General features: G+C 47.6%; 1 protein-coding gene across 1 annotated transcript in view; it reads left to right on the top strand.

Annotated features, from left to right (window-relative positions):
* Window positions 1-10263, top strand: part of LGMN (legumain) — a 41793-nt gene extending 31530 nt beyond the window's left edge. The window contains exons 7-14 of the mRNA XM_035261316.3: window positions 160-222; window positions 1141-1207; window positions 2038-2156; window positions 2244-2333; window positions 4055-4255; window positions 7856-8026; window positions 9416-9483; window positions 9706-10263. Of these exons, the coding sequence (XP_035117207.1) occupies window positions 160-222; window positions 1141-1207; window positions 2038-2156; window positions 2244-2333; window positions 4055-4255; window positions 7856-8026; window positions 9416-9483; window positions 9706-9748 (822 nt within the window). The 3' untranslated portion in view covers window positions 9749-10263. The remainder of the gene's footprint in view (window positions 1-159; window positions 223-1140; window positions 1208-2037; window positions 2157-2243; window positions 2334-4054; window positions 4256-7855; window positions 8027-9415; window positions 9484-9705) is intronic.
* Window positions 10264-20295: the final 10032 nt, after the last annotated feature.

Raw genomic sequence — 20295 nt, 5'->3', positions numbered from 1 at the left:
CACTTGAGGTGACATTCTGGGATTGTGTTCTTCACCATGATTGCTTCTAGAGATTGGTAGAAAAGAATTTATGAAGCATTATCATAACTTTCGCAGTGGGCCATCCAGCAAATAGTTTCTCTTGATGTGTTGGCCTGAATCAATATTCTTACCTTTCAGCTTCCGGTAAAGGACCTGAATGAGACCATCCATTACATGTACAAACACAAAATGTACCGAAAGGTAATTCTGCCCTTGGGGGAGTGCTGTGAGGAAAGCTGTGGGTGCAGAGTCCACAGTCTCGTGACTGTCTTCCAACTGTGGGTGCTGTGTTTTCTTCCAGTCACTGGTTTCCCAGGACGAGCCTTTCGGCTTTAGCTATTAGATCAGAATCACTGGAGAGTTTGTTAAAACAGAGCGTTGGCCTCGCCCCCAGAGTTCAGCCCAGTAGGTCTGGGGAGGGGCCTGAGAATTTGCCTTCCTGAGTGTCCGTGTGATCCTGCTGCTGCTGGCCTTTGGCCCACACTCTGCAGACTATTCCTAGGATTGTCCTCAGTTTCGGGCAGTTGGGGAGGAAAATACCACTATCTTATTCTCACTTTGAGTCTTTCTCACCCCATGGCACCCTTTACGGAAACTGTGTAGGGCCAGAGTTTTTGGCCGGGTGTGGTGTCTCACGCCTATAGTCCCGGCACTTGTCGAGGCTGAGGTGGGAATATCACTTGAGGCCAGGAGTTCAAGACCAGCCTGGGCAACATAGTGAGACTATGTTTCAACCAAAACCAAAAACAAAAACCAAAAAACCCTGCATAGGTTAGGTGATATGCAACAGTGATGCAGAAAGACGGCCTGCCATGCTGTTTTGGTCTTTGCAACACCTCCCTGCATTAGATAGTGAAACCATTTTCCTTAGCATCACATGGCTCCATTTTCTTTGCATTATTTCAGATAATAGATGATTTTATTCCATTAGCAATGAATAAATCGTTGTGTGGCAGCAGCTTCCATAGCTTCTGGCAGCAGCCTCTTTACAGCAGTAATGTCTCCCAGAAGCAAGCCTGGGGGACCGTTAGGAATGGGTAGAGAGTGGGCAGAGCGCCAGTAGCAGGGCTGGAGGCCTATACCTGGCTGGGATGAGCTCACCTGCTGTCTGCCTCACAGATGGTGTTCTACATTGAAGCCTGCGAGTCTGGGTCCATGATGAACCACCTGCCTGATGACATCGATGGTAGGTGATTGGGGTGCTGGCCTCGCGCTGGGCTGGTGAGCAGGTTGCTCAGATACTGCCGACATGGAACTGAGCATTCTCCACTAGCAGGGGCCGCTGAGGGCAGCCTGGGCCATAGAAGTGGGGAGATACTTGCAGGTAGCTCTGGGCTTCCTCTGCTCCTGAAGGATTGGTAGTCAGGAAATAAAGAATCTGTATGTGAGCCTCATAGTTCTCTTCTAGTAAAACTACTGAAGCTAAAACCACGTGGGCTTTGGACCAGTCTCTATCCTTTGCAATGTGTTGGTTGCTTTCTGATCTCAAGCAGGTGACTGGCCTTCTTTGACCCTCAGTTATCCCCATCTGTAAAATGCAGGTAAAGATAGTGCGTGTCTGTTGGGAGACTTATATTTTAAACACTAGCATTTTCCCAGCACAATTCTGAGCCCATGATAGAGAGATAATAAGTGGTAGCTTTTGTGTACGTTACGTTAATCTAGATGTTTCTTCAATAAATGTCAGATCTCTCTGGAAACCAAATTAAGCCCATACTCTTCCAGTTTCCTGTGTGGTGGAAATGTCAGTGTTCTTCCAGAATAGCATGTGATGTCCTAAGCGTGCCTGTTTGCCAATTGCTGCAAAAAGCATCTATCAGCTGGCTCCTTTCTCTTCCACATTTAATTTTAGATGAGTTATTGTAACCGAATGCACGGGGCTGGGTACATTTACCCTCCTGTACTGATCGCAGGTAGCATGCTTTGATTTCACCAGGGGAGAAAGGATTCAAGCTTCAAGAGTAATCCAAGGGGGGAATAAAATGCAACTCAAAGATCATCTTTAATTCCTCATAGTTTATGCAACTACTGCTGCCAACCCCAGAGAGTCGTCCTACGCCTGTTACTACGATGAGAAGAGGTCCACGTACCTGGGGGACTGGTATAGCGTCAACTGGATGGAGGACTCCGACGTGGTGAGCCCTTTGGGGGCTGGCTGTTCAGCTGGGTTTTAAACGTCAGACTTTGATTGTCTAAGGCTTTTAATGGTTTCGTTTTTGCAGGAAGATCTGACGAAAGAAACCCTGCACAAGCAGTACCACCTGGTAAAATCGCACACCAACACCAGCCACGTCATGCAATATGGAAACAAAGTGAGTCAGGGAGCCCCGCATGCTTGTCCTCTGTTTTTGCGTCCTAGGTGGACTTACCTGGAATATTGATCTCTTGCTAAAGAGAGACAGGATCTGGGTGAGGAATGGTTGAGGCAAGGATGCCTCTGCCTCCCATAGCTACTCCAAACTGGCGACCTGTGGGCTTTGGAATCGGACCTTGCTAGGTTCAGACTTAGAGTTGTGAGGCAAGCTATTTCACTTGTCTGAATTTGTTTCCTCATTGGTCGGGACCCACGTGTACAAGGTAGCTAGGAGCATGAAAGAGGGATGTGTGCTAAGATGCATAGCACAGGCCTAGGATGCGGTAAGAGGTTACTGACTCAAACGCTGCCGCTTTACGGTCTGTGGATTGTCCCACAGCACTCTGCACCTTGGATTCTTGGGGGTCCTGCCCCTTTGCAAGCTGTAGGTTGTTACCTTTACCCTTTTGCTATAGATTGGAGGCATTTCATCCTCCTCCAGAAGGGACCTATGTGGTTAAATGGTATTGCAGCAGGTGACTGCTAAAAGCTTGGGCCCTAAGTGAAGCTGCTAGGGCTAGCTGTGGGCATGTGCAGATAACGTAACAAATGCGCAGGGCCTCCCAGTTGTTCATATGCCCAAACACCATTCCCCAAGCAGCTCAACCCCATGGAGAGCTCACCAGCTGAGATCTGTTCCTTGGGCTCAGGCATTGGCCTTCTAGAAGAACTTGGAGTCACTAAAGCCAGCCATCATGAACCCTTCATCAGAGTGTGGGCTGGGGGACGCGAGACCTGCACCCAGGGCACCATGACCTGATCAGGCTTTGGAGTGGGCATAGGAGAGAGTTGGCGTGGAGGGAAGGTCAGGGAAAGGTGACTCGGAGAAGGCAGGGTCCATGGCAGCGTAGTCCTGGCCACGTGGGAGGCTCTGCCGGGTGCTTTCCATTCTCCTCACAGTATCCTCAGCATTGGCCATTGCTGATCTTGGTTGAGGAGGTGTGGTAGATCTTCTCCAGACTCTGTGTTGTTATATATATTTGTGTGTGTGTGTTATTGTTTATTTTAGAACTGTTTTTAGATTATTGTTGCTTTCTTTAGGAACAGAACGCTTGCAGCATTTACCCCTTCTGATTGGGAGCCAGTCTGTAGTGACTGCTGCAGCCAAATAGAGCCTGGCGGCTGTGCCCATTTGTTAGATCTTGATGCCAGGCATTAGCCTGGCCTCTCTGTGGCCTTAGCTCTGCCCTTCCCAGTGGACCCAGACTTCAGCTCTAACCTGGGCAGATGCTTTGTACCTTCCCACTCCTGGTCCTTAGGGACTTGCAGGTGAGTGCAGGTGGGTGAGCACATACAGGTCGCCCGCCTGGACAGGTGGCATCCTTTGCAGGTGACTTTCTTTGCCTGGAATCCTTTGCAGCAGAACTGCTGTTCTTTAACATACGAAAGGCACTGCCGATCCACAGTCAGGCTGAGCTTGGACCAGAGCTGTCTGATGAAGGAATAGCAGTTATGCTGAAAAGGATGCCAGGCATTTTGAGTTACTCACTGGTAGATTTCAGGGGCTAACATGCACTGCTGGCACACTGCTGGGGTGACCATGCCTTTTCAGGCTGTGATTGTGGTCCTGAAACCCTGAGGAGTGAATGGAGAGGCTGGACTTGGGGTATGTTGGGCACATCTGCTCTTCCCACTCAAACCAGCTCTCTCTCTCCTCTCTCTTGCTCTCTCTCTCCCCAGACGATCTCCACCATGAAAGTGATGCAGTTTCAGGGTATGAAACACAAAGCCAGTTCTCCTATCTCCTTGCCTCCAGTCACACACCTTGACCTCACCCCCAGCCCTGACGTGCCCCTTGCGATCATGAAAAGGAAGCTGATGAGCACCAATGATCTGGAGGTGTCCAGGCAGCTCACGGAGGAGATCCAGCAGCATCTGGATGTAAGTGGTGAAGGGAGCCGTGCCCAGGTGCTGTCCCCAGCCTAGGCAGGCAGCATGCGTGAGCATGGCCCTGCCTCCTGACAGTTGTCCCTGCCATGCCTTTGTGGGAACGGAAGTGTGTGGGAACGGAAGCTAGCCTTTATCCTCTATGTAACGGAAGTAGGTGGGCGGAGTAGTGGTTGCCTCCCATCTTCATGAGTAAACTAACCTTGACCTCTTGGGAGTAGGGAGCAGTGGAATGGTGGCCCGTCTCCCCTGTATCCTGCCAAGAAGCCATGCACATGTCTCTTTCCCTCCTTTATACCTTGTTGCTTAGAGGACATTTTAATTTTGTTGCTTATTGAGTTATTAGCTAATCATATTTATTTTAAAAATCGAGAGCCAGGTACAGTGGCATGTATCTCTAGTCCTAGCTAATTAGGGGGCTGAGGCAGGAGGATTCTTTGAGTCCAGGATTCTGAGGTCAGCTTTGGCAACCTAGTAAAACCCCTTCTCTTTCAAAAAAAAAAATCCACAAAAATGTCTGCTGTTCTCAGAAAAATATAGTCATGCCTAAAATTCTTTTTAAAATGCTTATGCTGTCCTTTACAATCACTGAGTCTGTTTCCAGTAGCTCATCAGTGTGTTTGGAGCTGGCAGAATTGCTATGTAAATTACAGCTGTGCGCTTGCTGGAATGCTGGGCAGAGGCTTGCCTGTCCCATCCCACAAAGCCGACTCTGTGCTAACCCTTGTCCCCATTGTCAGCACAGACCAGTGATGGATATGCTGAAAGACGGCCTCAGGTTTCTAGGCAAGATTTTTTTTTTCCTTTTCTATTTTTTTTTTTTTTGAGACCGAGTTTCACTCGTTACCCAGGCTGGAGTGCAATGGCGCGATCTCAGCTCACCGCAACCTCTGCCTCCTGGGTTCAGGCAATTCTCCTGCCTCAGCCTCCTGAGTAGCTGGGATTACAGGCACATGCCACCATGCCCAGCTAATTTTTTGTATTTTTAGTAGAGATAGGGTTTCACCATGTTGACCAGGATGGTCTCGATCTCTTGACCTTGTGATCCACATGCCTTGGCCTCCCAAAGTGCTGGGATTACAGGCATGAGCCACCGCGCCCAGCTTTCCTTTTCTTGAGATGGAATCTTGCTTTGTCATCCTGGCTGGAGTGCAGTGGTGCCATCTTGGCTCACTGCAACTGCTGCCCCCCCAGGTTCAAGCAATTCTTCTGCCTCAGCCTCCCAGGTAGCTGGGACTATAGGTGTGCACCACCATGCCTGGCTAACTTTTGTATTTTCAGTAGAGATGGGGTTTTGACATTTTGGTCAGGCTGGTCTTGAACTCCTGACCTCAGGTGATCTACCCATCTAGGCAAGATTTTTTTAAAAAATCAGTAAGGTTTGTTTTAAATGCATATATCTAGTTATCCCCAAAATTAGTACCCTGTGTGTGACAACCTTATTAACCAGGACGTATTTGTAGTTGGTGTCGGACACAGTGGATAGCACAGCAGTGTTAAACTGTTTAGTCTTGAGCCTCTTTATTTATTTATTAATTTTTTTATAGAGCCGAGGCCTTGCTATGTTGCCCAGGCTGGTCTCAAGTTCCTGAGCTCAAGTGATCCTCCCACCTGGGCCCCCCAACGTGCTGGGATTATAGGAGTAGGCCACTGCACCAGCCAGACCTCTTTATACTTTTTAAATTATTGATCTCAAAGAGCTTTTGTTCACAGTGGGTTATGTCTATTGATATTTATTGCAATAAATTAAGATGAGATAAAAGGACATTTTTGATAGTTCACAGAAACTGAACCAGAGTTGGTTTGTTGTTTTCTGGGTTTTTTCTGAGATGGAGTTTTACTCTTGTTGCCCAGGCTGGAGTGCAATGACAGGATCTAAGCTCACTGCAAACTCCACCTCCTGGGTTCAGGCTATTCTCCTGCCTCAGCCTCTCGAGTAGCTGGAATTAGAGGTGCCTGCCACCACACCTAGGTAATTTTTGTATTTTGAGTAGAGACAGGGTTTCACCATGTTGGCCAGGCTGGTCTTGAACTCCTGACCTTAGGTGATCCACCTGCCTCAGCCTCCCAAAGTGTTGGGATTACAGGCGTGAGCCACTGCACTCAGCCCAGAGTTTTCTTGTGTTTGCTTAAACACTGTGTAAATCATATAGGACTTCTTTGGTATCTGCTGCAAATTTGAAAACTATTTCCAAGACTATGTAACTATTGTACAATTATACTTTTATGTAAAGTAAAACATTATTATGAAAAAAATTAAAACTAAGATTTAAAAATATTTAACTCATTTACAAAAAACAATATTAAACATGTTTTGCTTTAATATATTTTCTAAGACACATAATTCTTTTCTGAAACAAAAACCACTTTGGTGAGAAGCGTGGCGTTGCTTTACATCTGTGCAGACCTCTTGTGTCCAGCATACGAGAGGACAGCCGCACCCTTGTACTGGCCTCTGCTTTCACTGTTGGGCTTTGTTCTTTAGGCTGAAGTATAAGAAGAAAATCCAGCCTTGCAAAGATACAGAGTTGAGGAAGGGAAGACCATCTGGAGCCTGAGAGCTCTCAGGAGTCTGTGGTTCTGGACCATGCCTGGAGAACTGCTGGTCTAACACACAGTGGGCGGAGGGTCTTTGTGGAATTCAGACATGAAGCAAACAAACCCTGGCTGGAGAGCGGGTAGGACAGAGCTTGCTTGTAGAGTGAGGGATTTATTTATTTAGAGACCGAGTCTAACTGTCACCCAAGCTGGAGTGCAGTGGCGTGATTTCAGCTCACTGCAACCTCTGCCTCCCAGGTTCAAGCAATTCTCCTGCCTCAGCCTCCCAAATAGCTGGGATTACAGGCACACGCCACCACATCCAGCTAATTTTTGTATTTTTAGTAGAGATGGAGTTTCACCATGTTGGCCGTGGCTGGTCTTGAACTCCTGACCCCAGGTGATATGCCTGCCTCGGCCTCCCAAAGTGCTGGGATGGCAGGTGTGAGCCACGGTGCCTGGCCGAGGGTTTTATTATTATTATTATCTTGACTTTTAATAGAGGCGAGGTCTCGCTGTGTTGCCCAGGCTGGTCTGGAACTCCTGGCCTCAGGTGAACCTCCTGCCTCAGCCTCTCAAAGTGCTGGGAGTACAGGTGTGAGCCCCTGTGCCTGGCCAGAGTGAGGGTAGTGCAGAAGTGCTTTCCTCTTCATGATGCTGTGTATCATCATCTGGAAAGAAAACAAAGCCTCTCTGTGCCCCACTTTGTAACGGTTGGATCGTTTCCTGAATGGGCAGAGGTGCCCGTGAACACACAGCACCCTCACGGCACAGTCGTCTGCTTTGGGGCACAGGTTCTGCAGCCTCCTCTCTCCACAGCAAAGGTTGTTTTAGATACAAATGTTTGCCAGAAGATCCCCAAGAGGCAGGTCTTTCGAGCTGTGGCAGGAGCGGGCACACACCCCGTTCTCCTTTCTCGGTGCGCATGGGTTGTTCTCTGCTCTAACCTGCGGGAGGCTGAGGGCTGCGTGGAGAGAGGCCTTCGCTCACCCTTCTCCTAGCCCTGAGAGACTGAGTTCAGGGAGGCTCATTCTGACAGGCCGCGTTTCTCCCCAGGCCAGGCACCTCATTGAGAAGTCAGTGCGAAAGATCGTCTCCTTGCTGGCAGCATCTGAGGCGGAGGTGGAGCAGCTCCTGACTGAGAGAGCCCCACTCATGGGGCACAGCTGCTACCAGGAGGCCCTGCTGCACTTCCGGGCACACTGCTTCAACTGGCACTCCCCCATGGTGAGCAGCCAGCGGGCTCTCCTGCACCTTCAATCAAAAAGCAATTATACTGCCCCCCCTGCCCCCGGCAGCCACAGTAGATCACCTGCCTATAGAAGGTTCCATCCAGGCTGAGGAACGTGGGCTCACTTCAGAGGAAGAAGGCTGGCTAAGCTCCCTGACCTCACGCCTTGGCCCCAGATCACTCCTCTCGTCCCAGTGGGTAGGAGGGTTTGCCAGAGCCATAGTTGACAGTTCTTACTTGTCGTGTGAAGAACAGTTACTTCTCTTCACATTTCTGCTGCCCCTGCCAAACCCCACCCTCACCTCTACCCCTCACAACAGCCACACACGTCTTCTCCCTCTGAGTCTGTTCTGACCTCTTTCCCAAGACAGTTGAAGTCAGGTGTGGCCCATTGGAGGAGAGGTACTGAGTTTCTGCAGATGTAGAATTGGAGGGCACCTGAAGAGGTCAGTAGCATTTGGTGCTTTGATCCTTCTAGAGGAAAGCTGGCAAACTGGCCTACAGGCCTGTTTCTCCCTCATAACCTGTTTTTGTAAATAAAGTTGTATTGGAGCTGGGCGTGGTGGCTCATGCCTGCAATCCTCTTGTTGCCCTTGTTCCCTCTTGTCCCCCAGGCTGGAGTACAATGGCACGATCTTGGTTCACTGCAACCTCTGCCTCCCGGGTTCAAGCGATTCTCCTGCCTCAGCTTCCCTAGTAGCTGGGATTAAAGGCACCCACCACCACACCCAGCTAATTTTTGTATTTTTAGTAGAGACAGGTTTCCCATATTGGCCAGGCGTGTCTCGAACTTCTGACCTCAGGTGATCCACCCACCTCGGCCTCCCAAAGTGCTGGGATTACAAGCGTGAGCCACTGCGCCAAGCCCAGTCTGGATCTTTTGACCTTTGGAGTCATGCACAGTGAATCTCTTCCTTTGTTCTCATAGAGTTCTTGGGTTCCCCTGAAGTTTTTTTTTAAAATTAAGCATCCCCGCGGCTTCACTGTTCCCTGGTGTGAGCCACTGTGGCCTTCAAGCACTCTCCATCTCCCTCGCTGGTGTTTGCCTCCCAGAATGAGGTTCCCAGAACAAAAAGGCAGACTTCCAGGGGAGATCCCAGGCCAGGGTGGGGAGCAGAGCCACTGGGGGTTCCCTGTCAGGAGTCCTGTCCTCAGATTGGGAGCACGAAGCCCTGCCAGCCTCTGCACTTCGTGCGAACCCTGACGTGTGTGATCTTTCCTGGGGGGACGGTCCATAAATATCACCAGATTATCTAAAGGTTGGGAAAGGATCCACGACCCAGTGGCAAGAGCCACTGGCCAAGATGCTTTCCCTCTGTAATTGCAAAAACAGATTGTGAGGTGAGATGAGGATGTTTGATTCCGTCTCGTTGGTTTTCTTCCAGTACGAGTATGCGTTGAGACATCTGTACGTGCTGGTCAACCTTTGTGAGAAACCGTATCCGCTTCACAGGTAACGCAGCAATGGCACTTGAAAAGTCGGTGTCATTCTGAAAGCAGAAGGGGCTGCCATCCTCTTCTGCAACTGGGCAGTTTCACTTCTGCCGGGAGCTCCCTGCAGCTTTTCTCTAGAACCATTTGTCAGGGGCGTTCAGAGGCCGCCCTCTTAGTGGCAGCTGCTGGGCGGGTCTGTCCTGCCTGCCGAGTTCACCAAGTTTCTTCCTGCCTCTCACAGGATAAAATTGTCCATGGACCATGTGTGCCTTGGTCACTCCTGAAGAGCCACTTCCTGGAAGCTTTTCCAAGTGTGAGTGCTCCCCGAAATGTGTGCTGATCAGAGCTGGAGAGGTGGAGTGGGAAGTCCTGGCTGCTCTGGGCCCTCCTGGGGACCCCCTACTCCAGTGCTCACTCCAGGGCCTTCTTCACAAGATGACTTGCTCCCCATTACCTACCTCCCCAGTCTTCTCTGAAAAACTACAGATTTGGGTGGGGAAAGCTGTGTATTGAGAAGGGTTGTATTTGCCTTCTAGGAGGCTTTTTGTTTTGTTTTGTTCATTAGTTTTAAGGAGGAGGAAGTTCATGGGGGCTTCTGTAGCCCCTCTCAAAAGGAGTCTTTATTCTGAGAAATCTGAAGTCGAAACCTCTAAATCTTCAGAATGATTTTATTGAAGAGGGTCGCAAGCCCCAAATGGAAAACTATTTTTAGAAAATAATTATGATTTTTGATTGCTTTTGTACTTAATTCTGCAAGTGTTCAAGTCTTAAAAAATAAAGATTTATAACAGAACCCAAATATTCACTTCTGACCCTGACTTTGTGGCTGATGCTCCTGTGCCTGCTAGCAGGGGCCTCCTCCATTGTCTTTTCCAGCTTCATTGCCCCCAGTCTCTCCTCCCACTGCCCTGCTGTTTTCCACGCCTCTGCATTCCTTGGGCTCTGCAGCATCCACAGAGAAGAGGGCTCTGTGCTTGGCTACTTGCTGTTCCTCCTGCCCTGGAATGCCTTTACCATCTCCTCCACGGACCCTCGAGGTGCAGTTTAAAGTACCCTTCTTTCCTCCAACCTTCCTCACCTTTTCTTCCCCACTCATCAAAAATTGTTTTTGGCTGGGCGTGGTGTCTCACACCTGTAATCCCAGCACTTTGGGAGGCCGAGGCAGGTGGATCACCTGAGGTCAGGAGTTAGAGACCAGCCTGGGCAACATGGTGAAACCCTGTCTCTACTAAACATACAAAAATTAGCCGGATGTGGTGGCACGCTTGTAATCCCAGCTACTCGGGAGGCTGAGGCAGGAGAATCACTTGAACCCGAGAGAAGGGGAGGTTGCAGCGAGCCCAGATCATGCCATTGCACTCCAGCCTGAGTGACAGAATGAGACTCTGTCACAAAAATAGTTGTTTTTATTTAGGATCTTTAAAGTGAAGAGTACCTCTTCCATGGTTAAAAGAGATACATGATAGAAATAAAGATTTTATTACTTACAGGATCTGGGGTGTACGCAGCACATCTGGAGGCCACAGGCACACACGTATTTAACATTTTCAGGTTGCAGTTGACCTCAGATAACTGGAGCCTCAGAAAGTAAAACTGAATAGATATAGGGGACTAGGATATCCATGCAATGGAGTATTGTGTAGCAATAAAGAGGACTGAAGTGCATTGGTGTGACAGAACATTAAGCTACCTGAAAGCAGCAGCCAGCCACAGGCAAATCCTTTAGAAATAGAAAGTCCCTGGAATCCTTAGTTCCAGGAATGAGGGAGAAGGGAAATGAGTAGTAGCTGCTAATGGGTACAAGGTTTCTTTTTGAGGTGATGAAAATGTTATAAAACTGATGGTGGGGCCGGGCACGGTGGCTCACGTCTGTAATCCCAGCACTTTAGGGGGGCTGAGGCGGGCAGAACACTTGAGGTCAGGAGTTCGAAACCAGCCTGTCCAACACGGTGAAACCCCATCTATACTAAAAATACAAAAATTAGCCAGAAATTGCTTGGACCTGGGAGGTGGAGGTTGCAGTAAGCTGAGATTGTGCCACTGCACTCCAGGCTGGGCAACAGAGCATCTAAAACAAGAAAAGCTGGGTGTGGTGGCTCATGCTTATAATCCCAACACTTTGGGAGGCCAAGGCGGGCAGATCACTTGAGGTCAGGAGTTTGTGACCAGCCTGACCAATGCGGAGAAACCCTGTCTCTACCAAAAATACAAAATTAGACAGGCATGGTGGCGCATGCCTGATATACCAGCTACTCAGGAGGCTGAGGCAGAAAAATCACTTGAACCCTGGAGGCAGAAGTTGTGGTGAGCCAAGATTGTGCCATTGCACTCCAGCCTGGGCAACAAGAGCAAAACTCCATCTCAAAAACAAAAAACCTGATGGTGGTGATGGTCAGGCAACTCTGGCCACACTAAATATTATCATATTGTACACTTTTTTTTTTTGAGACAGTGTCCCATTCTGTGGCCCAAGGTGGAGTGTACTGGCGCGATCATGGCTCACTGAAGCCTTGAACTCCTAGCCTCAAATGAGCCTCCCACCTTGGCCTCCCAGAGTGCTGGGATCACAGGAGTGATTGTACACTTTGAATGGAGGAAGTATGTGGTATAAAGCTGTTTTTTAAAAGGCCATGTTAGCTAGATGGCTGTTTCAGTAGATAGGGAAAAAACAAAAAGATAACACAAAGGCCGACACTTTGACCACCCGCCTTTAGGTATACCTGATTGTTCAGCAATGATTGACTCCTTAGTGTTTGGAGTTATGGCCTGCAAGTTGAGATACTGGCATAGAGGGTTATGTCTGTGACAAATTCAAGGATGAAACTCTTGTTCCTAATGGACCCATTTCTTATCAGTACAGATTATCTTTTCTCAATGAGGTCCTCATATGGCTGATCAAACGACTTTGGGATAAAGAACTTTTAATGCCCTCCACATCTGGGGAGCTGTAAGGTTTTAGGTGACAAGTACAAGAAACACACTGAATTTGCTGTTGCCAGGGCTCAGCAGGGGGCCAACTGGAGAGCAATACTGAAAACTAGAGTTTTAAAGGGAGAATTTTTTTTAAAGATAATTTTATTTCATTTTTAAATTGACAACAATTCTATGTATTTATTATGCACAGCATTTTATTTTTAATTTCAATAGGTTTTTGGGGAACGGGTGGTGTTTGGTGACCACAGCAGCGTATACGCTACCCAATCAATGTGTAGTCTTTTATCCCTCACTGCCCTCCCACCCTTTCCTTCAAGTCCCCAAAGTCCAGTGTATCTTTTTTTTTTTTTTTTTAGATGGAGTTTTGCTCTTGTTGCCCAGGCTGGAGTGCAGTGGTGCTATCTTGGCTCACTGCAACCTCTGCCTCCCAGGTTCAAGCAATTCTCCTGCCTCAGCCTCCTGAGTAGCTGGGATTACAGGCAGGTGCCACAATGCCTGGCTAATTTTGTATTCTTAGTAGAGACAGGGTTTCTCCATGTTTGTCAGGCTGGTCTCAAACTCCTGACCTCAGGTGATCTGCCTCCTCGGCCTCCCAAAGCGTTGGGATTACGGGCGTGAGCCACCGCACCTGGCTCAGTATATCACTCTTACGCTTGCATCCTCATAGCTTAGCTCCCACTTATAAGTGAGAACATTTGATGTTTGGTTTCCTATTCCTGAGTTACTTCACTTAGAATAACGGTCTCCAGTTCCCTCCTGGTTGGTACAAATGCCATGATTTTGTTCCTTTTGATGGTGAAGTAGTATTCCATGGTATAATACATTTTCTTTTTCCACTTGTTGATTGATGGGCATTTGGGCTAGTTCCATACTCTTCTTTTTCTTTTTGAGACACAGTCTCTTTCTGTCACCCAGGCTGGAGTGCAATGGTGCGGTCTCGGCTCACTGCAACCTTTGCCTCCCAGGTTCAAGCAATTCTCTGGCCTCAGCTTTCCAAGTAGCTGGGATCACAGGTGTGCACCGCCACTCCCAGCTAATTTTTTTATTTTTAGTAGAGACGGAGTTTCACCATGTTGGCCAGCCTGGTCTTGAACTCCTGGCTTCAAGCAATCCTTCTGCCTCAGCCTCCCAAAGTGCTGAGATTACAGGCATGAGCCATCGCACCTGGCCCCATATTTTTTCAATTGCGAGTTGTGGTGCTATAAACATACATGTGCACGTATCTTTTTCATAGAATGACTTTTTTTCCTTCTGGTAGATACTCAGGGGTGGGAATGCTGGATCAAATGGTATATCACTTTTAGTTCTTTAAGCAATCTCCACACTGTTCTCCATAGTGGTTGTATTAGTTTACATTCCCACCAGCAGTAGAAGGGTTCCCTTTTCAGCACATCCACACCAACATCCATTTAAAAAAAATTTTATTATGGCCACTTTTACTGGAGTAAGGTGGTATCACATTGTGGTTTTGATTTGCATTTCCTGAAGGGAGAATCTTAAAAGGCCTTAAGATACAGGTGGTAAAAAATGTGTTCCTCGGGCTGGGCGCAGTGGCTCACGCCTATAATCCCAGCACTTTGGGAGGCCAAACAGGTGGATCACGAGGTCAAGAGATTGAGACCATCCTGGTCAACATGGTGAAACCCCGTCTCTACTAAAAATACAAAAATTAGCTGGGCATGGTGGCGCGTGCCTGTAATCCCAGCTACTCGGGAGGCTGAGGCAGGAAATTGCTTGAACTCAGCAGACGGAGGTTGCGGTGAGCCGAGATCGCGCCATTGCACCCAGCAACTGGGTAAAAAGAGTGAAACTCCATCTCAAAAAAAAAAGTGTTCCTCTATCTTCTAGAACTGTTAACTACCATAATCACCTGCTTCTCTCTTTTTGTGCCCCCCTCCCCGTAAAATGAGAATGTACTTATTTAACAAATATGGAAACTTGAATGTTCATCGTTCTAAAAGTTGAAAGCAGCTATGTTGCATTTCTCAAATAAATGACGGTTTCTTAAGTCTCAATGCCTGACCTTTTCCCTCCTCATATGGTTCATAGGCCCCCAGTAGAAATTGACCCTCCAGCCCTTGTATTAAGCCATTTTCTATAAGATTTCTGGCTGGGTGTGCTGGCTCATGCCTGTAATCCCGGCACTTTGGGAGGCCGAGGTGGGTAGATTACCTGAGGTCAGGAGTTCAAGACCAGCCTGGCCATGGGGAAACTCTGTCTCTACTAAAAATACAAAAATTAGCTGGATATGGTGGTGCACATCTGTGGTCTCAGCTACTTTGGAGGCTGAGGCATGAGAATCACTTAAACCTGGGAGGCAGATGTTGCAGTGAGCCAAGATTGTACCACTGCACTCCAGCCTGGGTGACAGAGCCAGACTCTGTCTCAAAAACAAATAAAAACGATTTCTTTATTGGTCTGCTCAGGCTGTTACAACAAAATTCCTTTATGCCAGGTAACCTATAAACAACATAATTTTACATTTTGCAGTTCTGGAGGCTGGGAAGTCCAAAATCAAGCCACTGTTCTGTATGGACTCGTGGGTATTTTACACGTTGGGTTGTGATCTAATACTTTAGTGCTCAAATTATTCCATCTTTAGCTAATGGGAGCTCTTCCAATAGGCTGCTGTGTCTATTTGACATTTCCCCTGCACCCCGCTTCAAGACAGGTATTCTTGTTCTTGTTTGAGGACTTCCTTAACTGTCTGCACTACAGGATGCTTCAGGCTTATCATATATTTCCTGCCCCAGCCATAGCATCAGCCATTTCTCCAAGGAGCCCTAGTTCCTTTTATTGAAACATTTATGTTATAAACCAAGACCTAGGTACTAGATGTCTTTGTTGGTCCTGGGTTATTGTTGCTTCTAGGCCCTCTCAGCTGACGGAGCAAGGAGATACGTGTTTACTAACCCATGTGTATACAGACACATACCTATAAATATTTCTATGTGTAACCATACATGAGTTCATACTAATGTCTCCAACTCTAATTCATTACTTCATGGATCATTCTAGCCTCCTGCTCTTTCACATCTGTAAACTCCCACTCCATCAGAGACAAATGTGACACTAACCAGCCACCATCTATTTAACTGATTCTAGAATACATGCGAGGCAACATCAGAACTGTTCCCCACTGGGGAACAACTTTATCCGTCAGAGTACAATGCTTGTACGCAGTTCTGTTTGCCTTTACTCTCACAGCCTCATTCCCAAAATTACTTGGGCAATTTCTTTTCTCCATTCCCTTCAGTGGGGGTGTCTCATACATTTATAATGTAGTTAGATTATTTTGTTGTCTGCGTTCCATCTTGGGAATCCCCTACTTCCTAAGTGATATTTTGAAAATCTACATACATCAAGATTCACTCTTTGAACTATAAAGTTCTATCTATTTTGGCAAATGTATAATGTCAAATATCCATTATGTTGTCACAGTTTCACTGCCCTAAAAATCTCCTTTGTTTCAGTCACCCATTGTGTGGACTTAGGTTTTCGGTTTAGTTGTCTGGATGGTCTGGTTAGACTGTTGAGTGCTGTGGGAAATCACCAAAGTGCCTTCGGAAGCAGATACACTGTTCTGTATTCCCAGCAGCAATGAATGAGAGTTCCTCACCAGCACTTGTCAGGTTTGGGATTTTGGCCATTCTAACAGGTGTGTAGTAATAGCTCATTTTAATATGCAATTCCTTAGTGACAAGTCACACTGATATCTTTTCATATACTTACCTGCCCTCTGTGCATTTCCTTTGGTGACCTTTTGTCAGTTTTTTTCTGGCATCTGATTCCAGATTAATTTGCCCATTTTTTAGTTGGGTTGTTTGTTTTCTTATCGTTGAGGTTTAAAGTTCTTTGTATTCTTTGGATGCAAGTCCTTTATCAGATAGGTGTTTTGCAAATATGGTCTTTCAATTTGTGACTTGTCCCTTGGTTTCCTTAACTGTATCTTTTTTAGATCAGAAGTTTTAAATTTTAATAAAGCCCAAAAGATCAGAAGTTTTTAATTTTAGTAAAGCCCAGTTTACCTTTTCCTCCATGGATGTTTTTGGTATTTTGGATCCCTCCCTCCCTCCTTTCCTCCTTCCCTCCCTCCCTCTTTCCTTTCCTCCTTCTTTCCTTTTTTTTTTTTTTTTTGTTTTTGAGACAGGGTCTTTCTCTGTTGCCCAGGCTAGAGTGCAGTGGCATGATCTTGGCTCACTGCAGCCTCTACCTCATGGGTTCAAGTGATTCTCCTGCCTTAGCCTCCCTGACTGGCTGCGATTACAAATGTATGCCACCACATCCAGCTAATTTTTGTATTTTTAGTAGAGATGGGTTTTCACCATGTTGGCCAGGCTGGTCTTGAACTCCTGACCTCAGGTGATCCACCTACCTTGGCCTCCCAAAGTGCTGGGATCACAGGCATGAACCACCACACCCAGCCCCTTCCTTTCCTTCTCTTCTCTCTCTCTCTTTCCTTTCTTTCCTTCCCTCCTTTCCCTCCTTCCTTCTTTCCTTTCTTTGTTTTCCCTTTCTTTCTCTCTCTCTCTTTCCCCTTGCTTCCCCCTCCTTCCCTCCCTCCCTCCCTTCCTTCCTTCCTTGCCTTTCTTTTTCTCTCTTCTCTTTTCCTTTTTTTCTGTGTTTATTAAAGAGGATCTCATTCTGTTGCCCAGGCGTAGGTTGCAGTGGCACCATCACAGCTCACTGTAACCTCGAACTCCTGGGCTCAAGGGATCCTCCTGCCTCAGCCTCTCTAGTAGTTAGGGTTACAGACAAATGCCATCACACCTGGCTTCCATTTCTTCTTCTTTTTTTGAGACAGAGTCTTACTCTGTCACCCAGGTTGGAGTATAGTGGTGCAATCTCAGCTCACTGCAACCTTCATCTCCCGGTCTCAAATGATTCTCCTGCCTCAGCCTCCTGAGGAGCTGGGATTACAGGCATGCACCACCATGCCTGGCTAATTTTTGTATTTTTAGTAGAGATGGGGTTTTGCCATGTTGGCCAGGCTGGTTTTGAACTCTTGACATCAGGTGATTTGCCCACCCACCTCAGCCTCCCAAAGTGCAGCAATTACAGGTGTGAGCCACGGTGCCTGACCCCACTTCTTTTTTACTGAAAAATATTTTTATCAGCCATCTTAGGGACTCACATCTATGATCCCAGCTACACACTTCCTATTAGGCGGGAGTATTACTTGAGGCCAGGAGTTCAAGACCTGTTTGGGCAACATAGTGAGACCTGTCAAAGAAAGAAAGAAAAGAAGAGAGAGATGATAGAAAGAGAAAGAAAGAGCGAGAGAAAGGAAGGGAGAGGGGAGGGAGGGGCCAGGTGTGGTGCCTCACGCCTGTAATTCCATCACTTTGGGAGGCCGAGGCAGGTGGATCACAAGGTCAGGAGTTTGAGACCAGCCTGGCCAACGTGGCAAAACCCCATTGCTACTAAAAATACAAAAATTAGCTGGGTATGGTGGCGGGCTCCTGTAATCCTAGCTGCTCCGGAGGCTGAGGCAGGAGAATCACTTGAACCCGGGAGGCAGAGGTTTTAGTGAGCTGAGATCGGTGCCCTTGCACTTCAGCCTGAGCAACAAGAACAAAACTCTGTCTCCAAAACAAAAAAAAAAAAAAAAGAAAGAGAGGGAAAGAGAGGACCACTTGAGCCCAGGAGTTGGAGGCTGCAGTGGGCAACAGAACAAGATCCTGTCTCTAAAAAAATAACAAAAAAAAGAGAAGAAAAAAATTCTCTTTTCCATTTCCTTTTCCCAATAATGCCTCTTTAGTCATGTTTCTGTGGTCTTGTTTTCCTTCTCAGTTTTTATTTCTGAAATGATTCTTTTCGTTCTAATTTTTTTCTCAGTTCTATCTAAATTCTGTTTTCCTATTCCAATTTAGGTTATTCTTTCATGTCTTTAACATTTTTTATTTAATTAATTTATTTTTGAGATGGGGTCTCGTTATGTTGCCCAGGCTGGTCTTGAACTTTGGGCTCAAGCGATCCTCCTGCCTCAGCTTCCCAAGTAGCTGGGATTACAGACGTGTACCACTGCACCCCACAGTTTGTATTTTTTTTCATGTTTCTTAGCTCTTTTTGACATAGCAGATTGCATTTTTTTTAAGACAAGTCTCGCTCTGTCACCAGGCTGGAATGCAGTGGCACAATTTTGGCTCACCGCAACCTCCGCCTTCTGGGTTCAAGCAATTCTCCTGCCCCAGCCTCCCGAGTAGCTGGGACTACAGGCGCACAGCACCATGCCCAGCTAATTTTTGTATTTTTAGTAAAGATGGGGTTTCACCTTGTTGACCAGGATGGTCTTGATTTCTTGACCTCGTGATCCACCCGCCTCAGCCTCCCAAAGTGCTGGGATTATAGGCGTGAGCCACCGTGCCTGGCCTTCTTAGCTCTTTTTGACATAGCAGATTGAATTTTTTTTTTTTTTTTTTTTTTTTAAGATGAGCCTCACTCTGTCGCCAGGCTGGAATTCAGTGGTGCAATGGCTCACCGCAACCTCTACCTCCCAGGTTCAAATAATTATCCTGCCTCAGCCTCCTGAGTAGCTGGGATTACAGGCACGTGCCACCGCACCCAGCTAATTTTTGTATTCTTAGTAGAGACAGGGTTTCACCATGTTGGCCAGGATGGTCTCAATCTCTTGACTTCATGATCTGCCCGCCTCGGCCTCCCAAAGTTCTGGGATTACAGGCGTGAGCCACCGCGCCCGGCTGCAGATTGCCTTTTTTAGCTGTTTAAGGGCCACATCTTTGTAGTATGTTTTCATTGTCCCCAGGAGAACTGGTCACTGCCTTTCACCCAGGACAGGTCATTAAGTCAGCTGAGGTGGCTGCAGCCTCTCATGGGAGAAGGTCATCAGGAGGGTTGAAGTGGGGCCTGGGTGCTTGCCTGAGACAGGCGAGGACTTCCCAGGGGCAGGAGTGCCCTCCCCTCTGCAGAATACTTGACCCATAACAAGAACAGAGGCCAGGCCTGTTGACCCCACATGTACTTGGTGTCCCATGTGCCCCTCACACTCCACACACCCAAAGCTGATGCACTCCGTTTGCCCTCAAGGTTGCATTCCCCACTCACTCATCATTCCCCGCTGGCTTAACTGATGGCATCACCCCTCATCACAGCATCCAACCCGGAAATCGGAAGGTTTCCCTAGGATCCTTTCGCTCCACACATTCCAGTCGGCCACCACCTCCTGCTGATTTTCCATGTTCATTTCCCAAACTTAACTCTGTCCCCCACCCGCACTCCTTTCCCCGTTCAGACCTCCCCTCCCAGCCAGAGTGCCAGGGCAGTTCAGGAGAGCCTCCCCTGCCTCAGCCCAGCCCCTCCAATCCCGTTCCATGTGGGTGGACCATTTCCAGACTCCATCTGCTGCCAATCAAGACCATTCAGGGCCTGGTCCGGCCTGCTAACTCAGGCCCCTCTTCCACTTCTTGTCTCAGGCTTTATGTTCAAGCCATCTTGAAATGGCCGGTTCCCCTGCAAACCACATAGTCTTACTAAGTTTTCCATGATTTCTCATTGTCTTCCATCTTCATTGTCAAGAACTGTCAGGAGTCTGGGGTTTTACTCACTCGTGGGCTAGCAAGGCCACCGGTGCAGTCTCACAGGTGCTGCAGATAACAGACTCCTGTGTCAAGGATAAAGGACCCTATGACTCAGGGCGCAGCAGGGTGCACAAGCTTCCTGTTTGCTTTGACGATTCCTACCTGTCAGGTCCCCTGAGTGTTCTACAGGGGTCCGCTTTAGCAGTGAATGCCTTCTGTGCCTGTACGTGCTAGCCTTGAGTTGATTTACCTTTTCAAGAAGATCCGAGACTTCCCCTGCCTGCCCCCACCCAGGAACTTGGAGAATCCCTGCAATGAGCCTGGGAAGTCAGCATATAATATGCATTTTCATTTTAAGA

Source organism: Callithrix jacchus, chromosome 8 (assembly GCF_049354715.1).
Source record: "Callithrix jacchus isolate 240 chromosome 8, calJac240_pri, whole genome shotgun sequence".
Lineage (NCBI taxonomy): Eukaryota > Metazoa > Chordata > Mammalia > Primates > Cebidae > Callithrix > Callithrix jacchus.
Note: the sequence above shows the minus strand (reverse complement) of the source record. Positions and strands in the feature narration are given on the sequence as shown.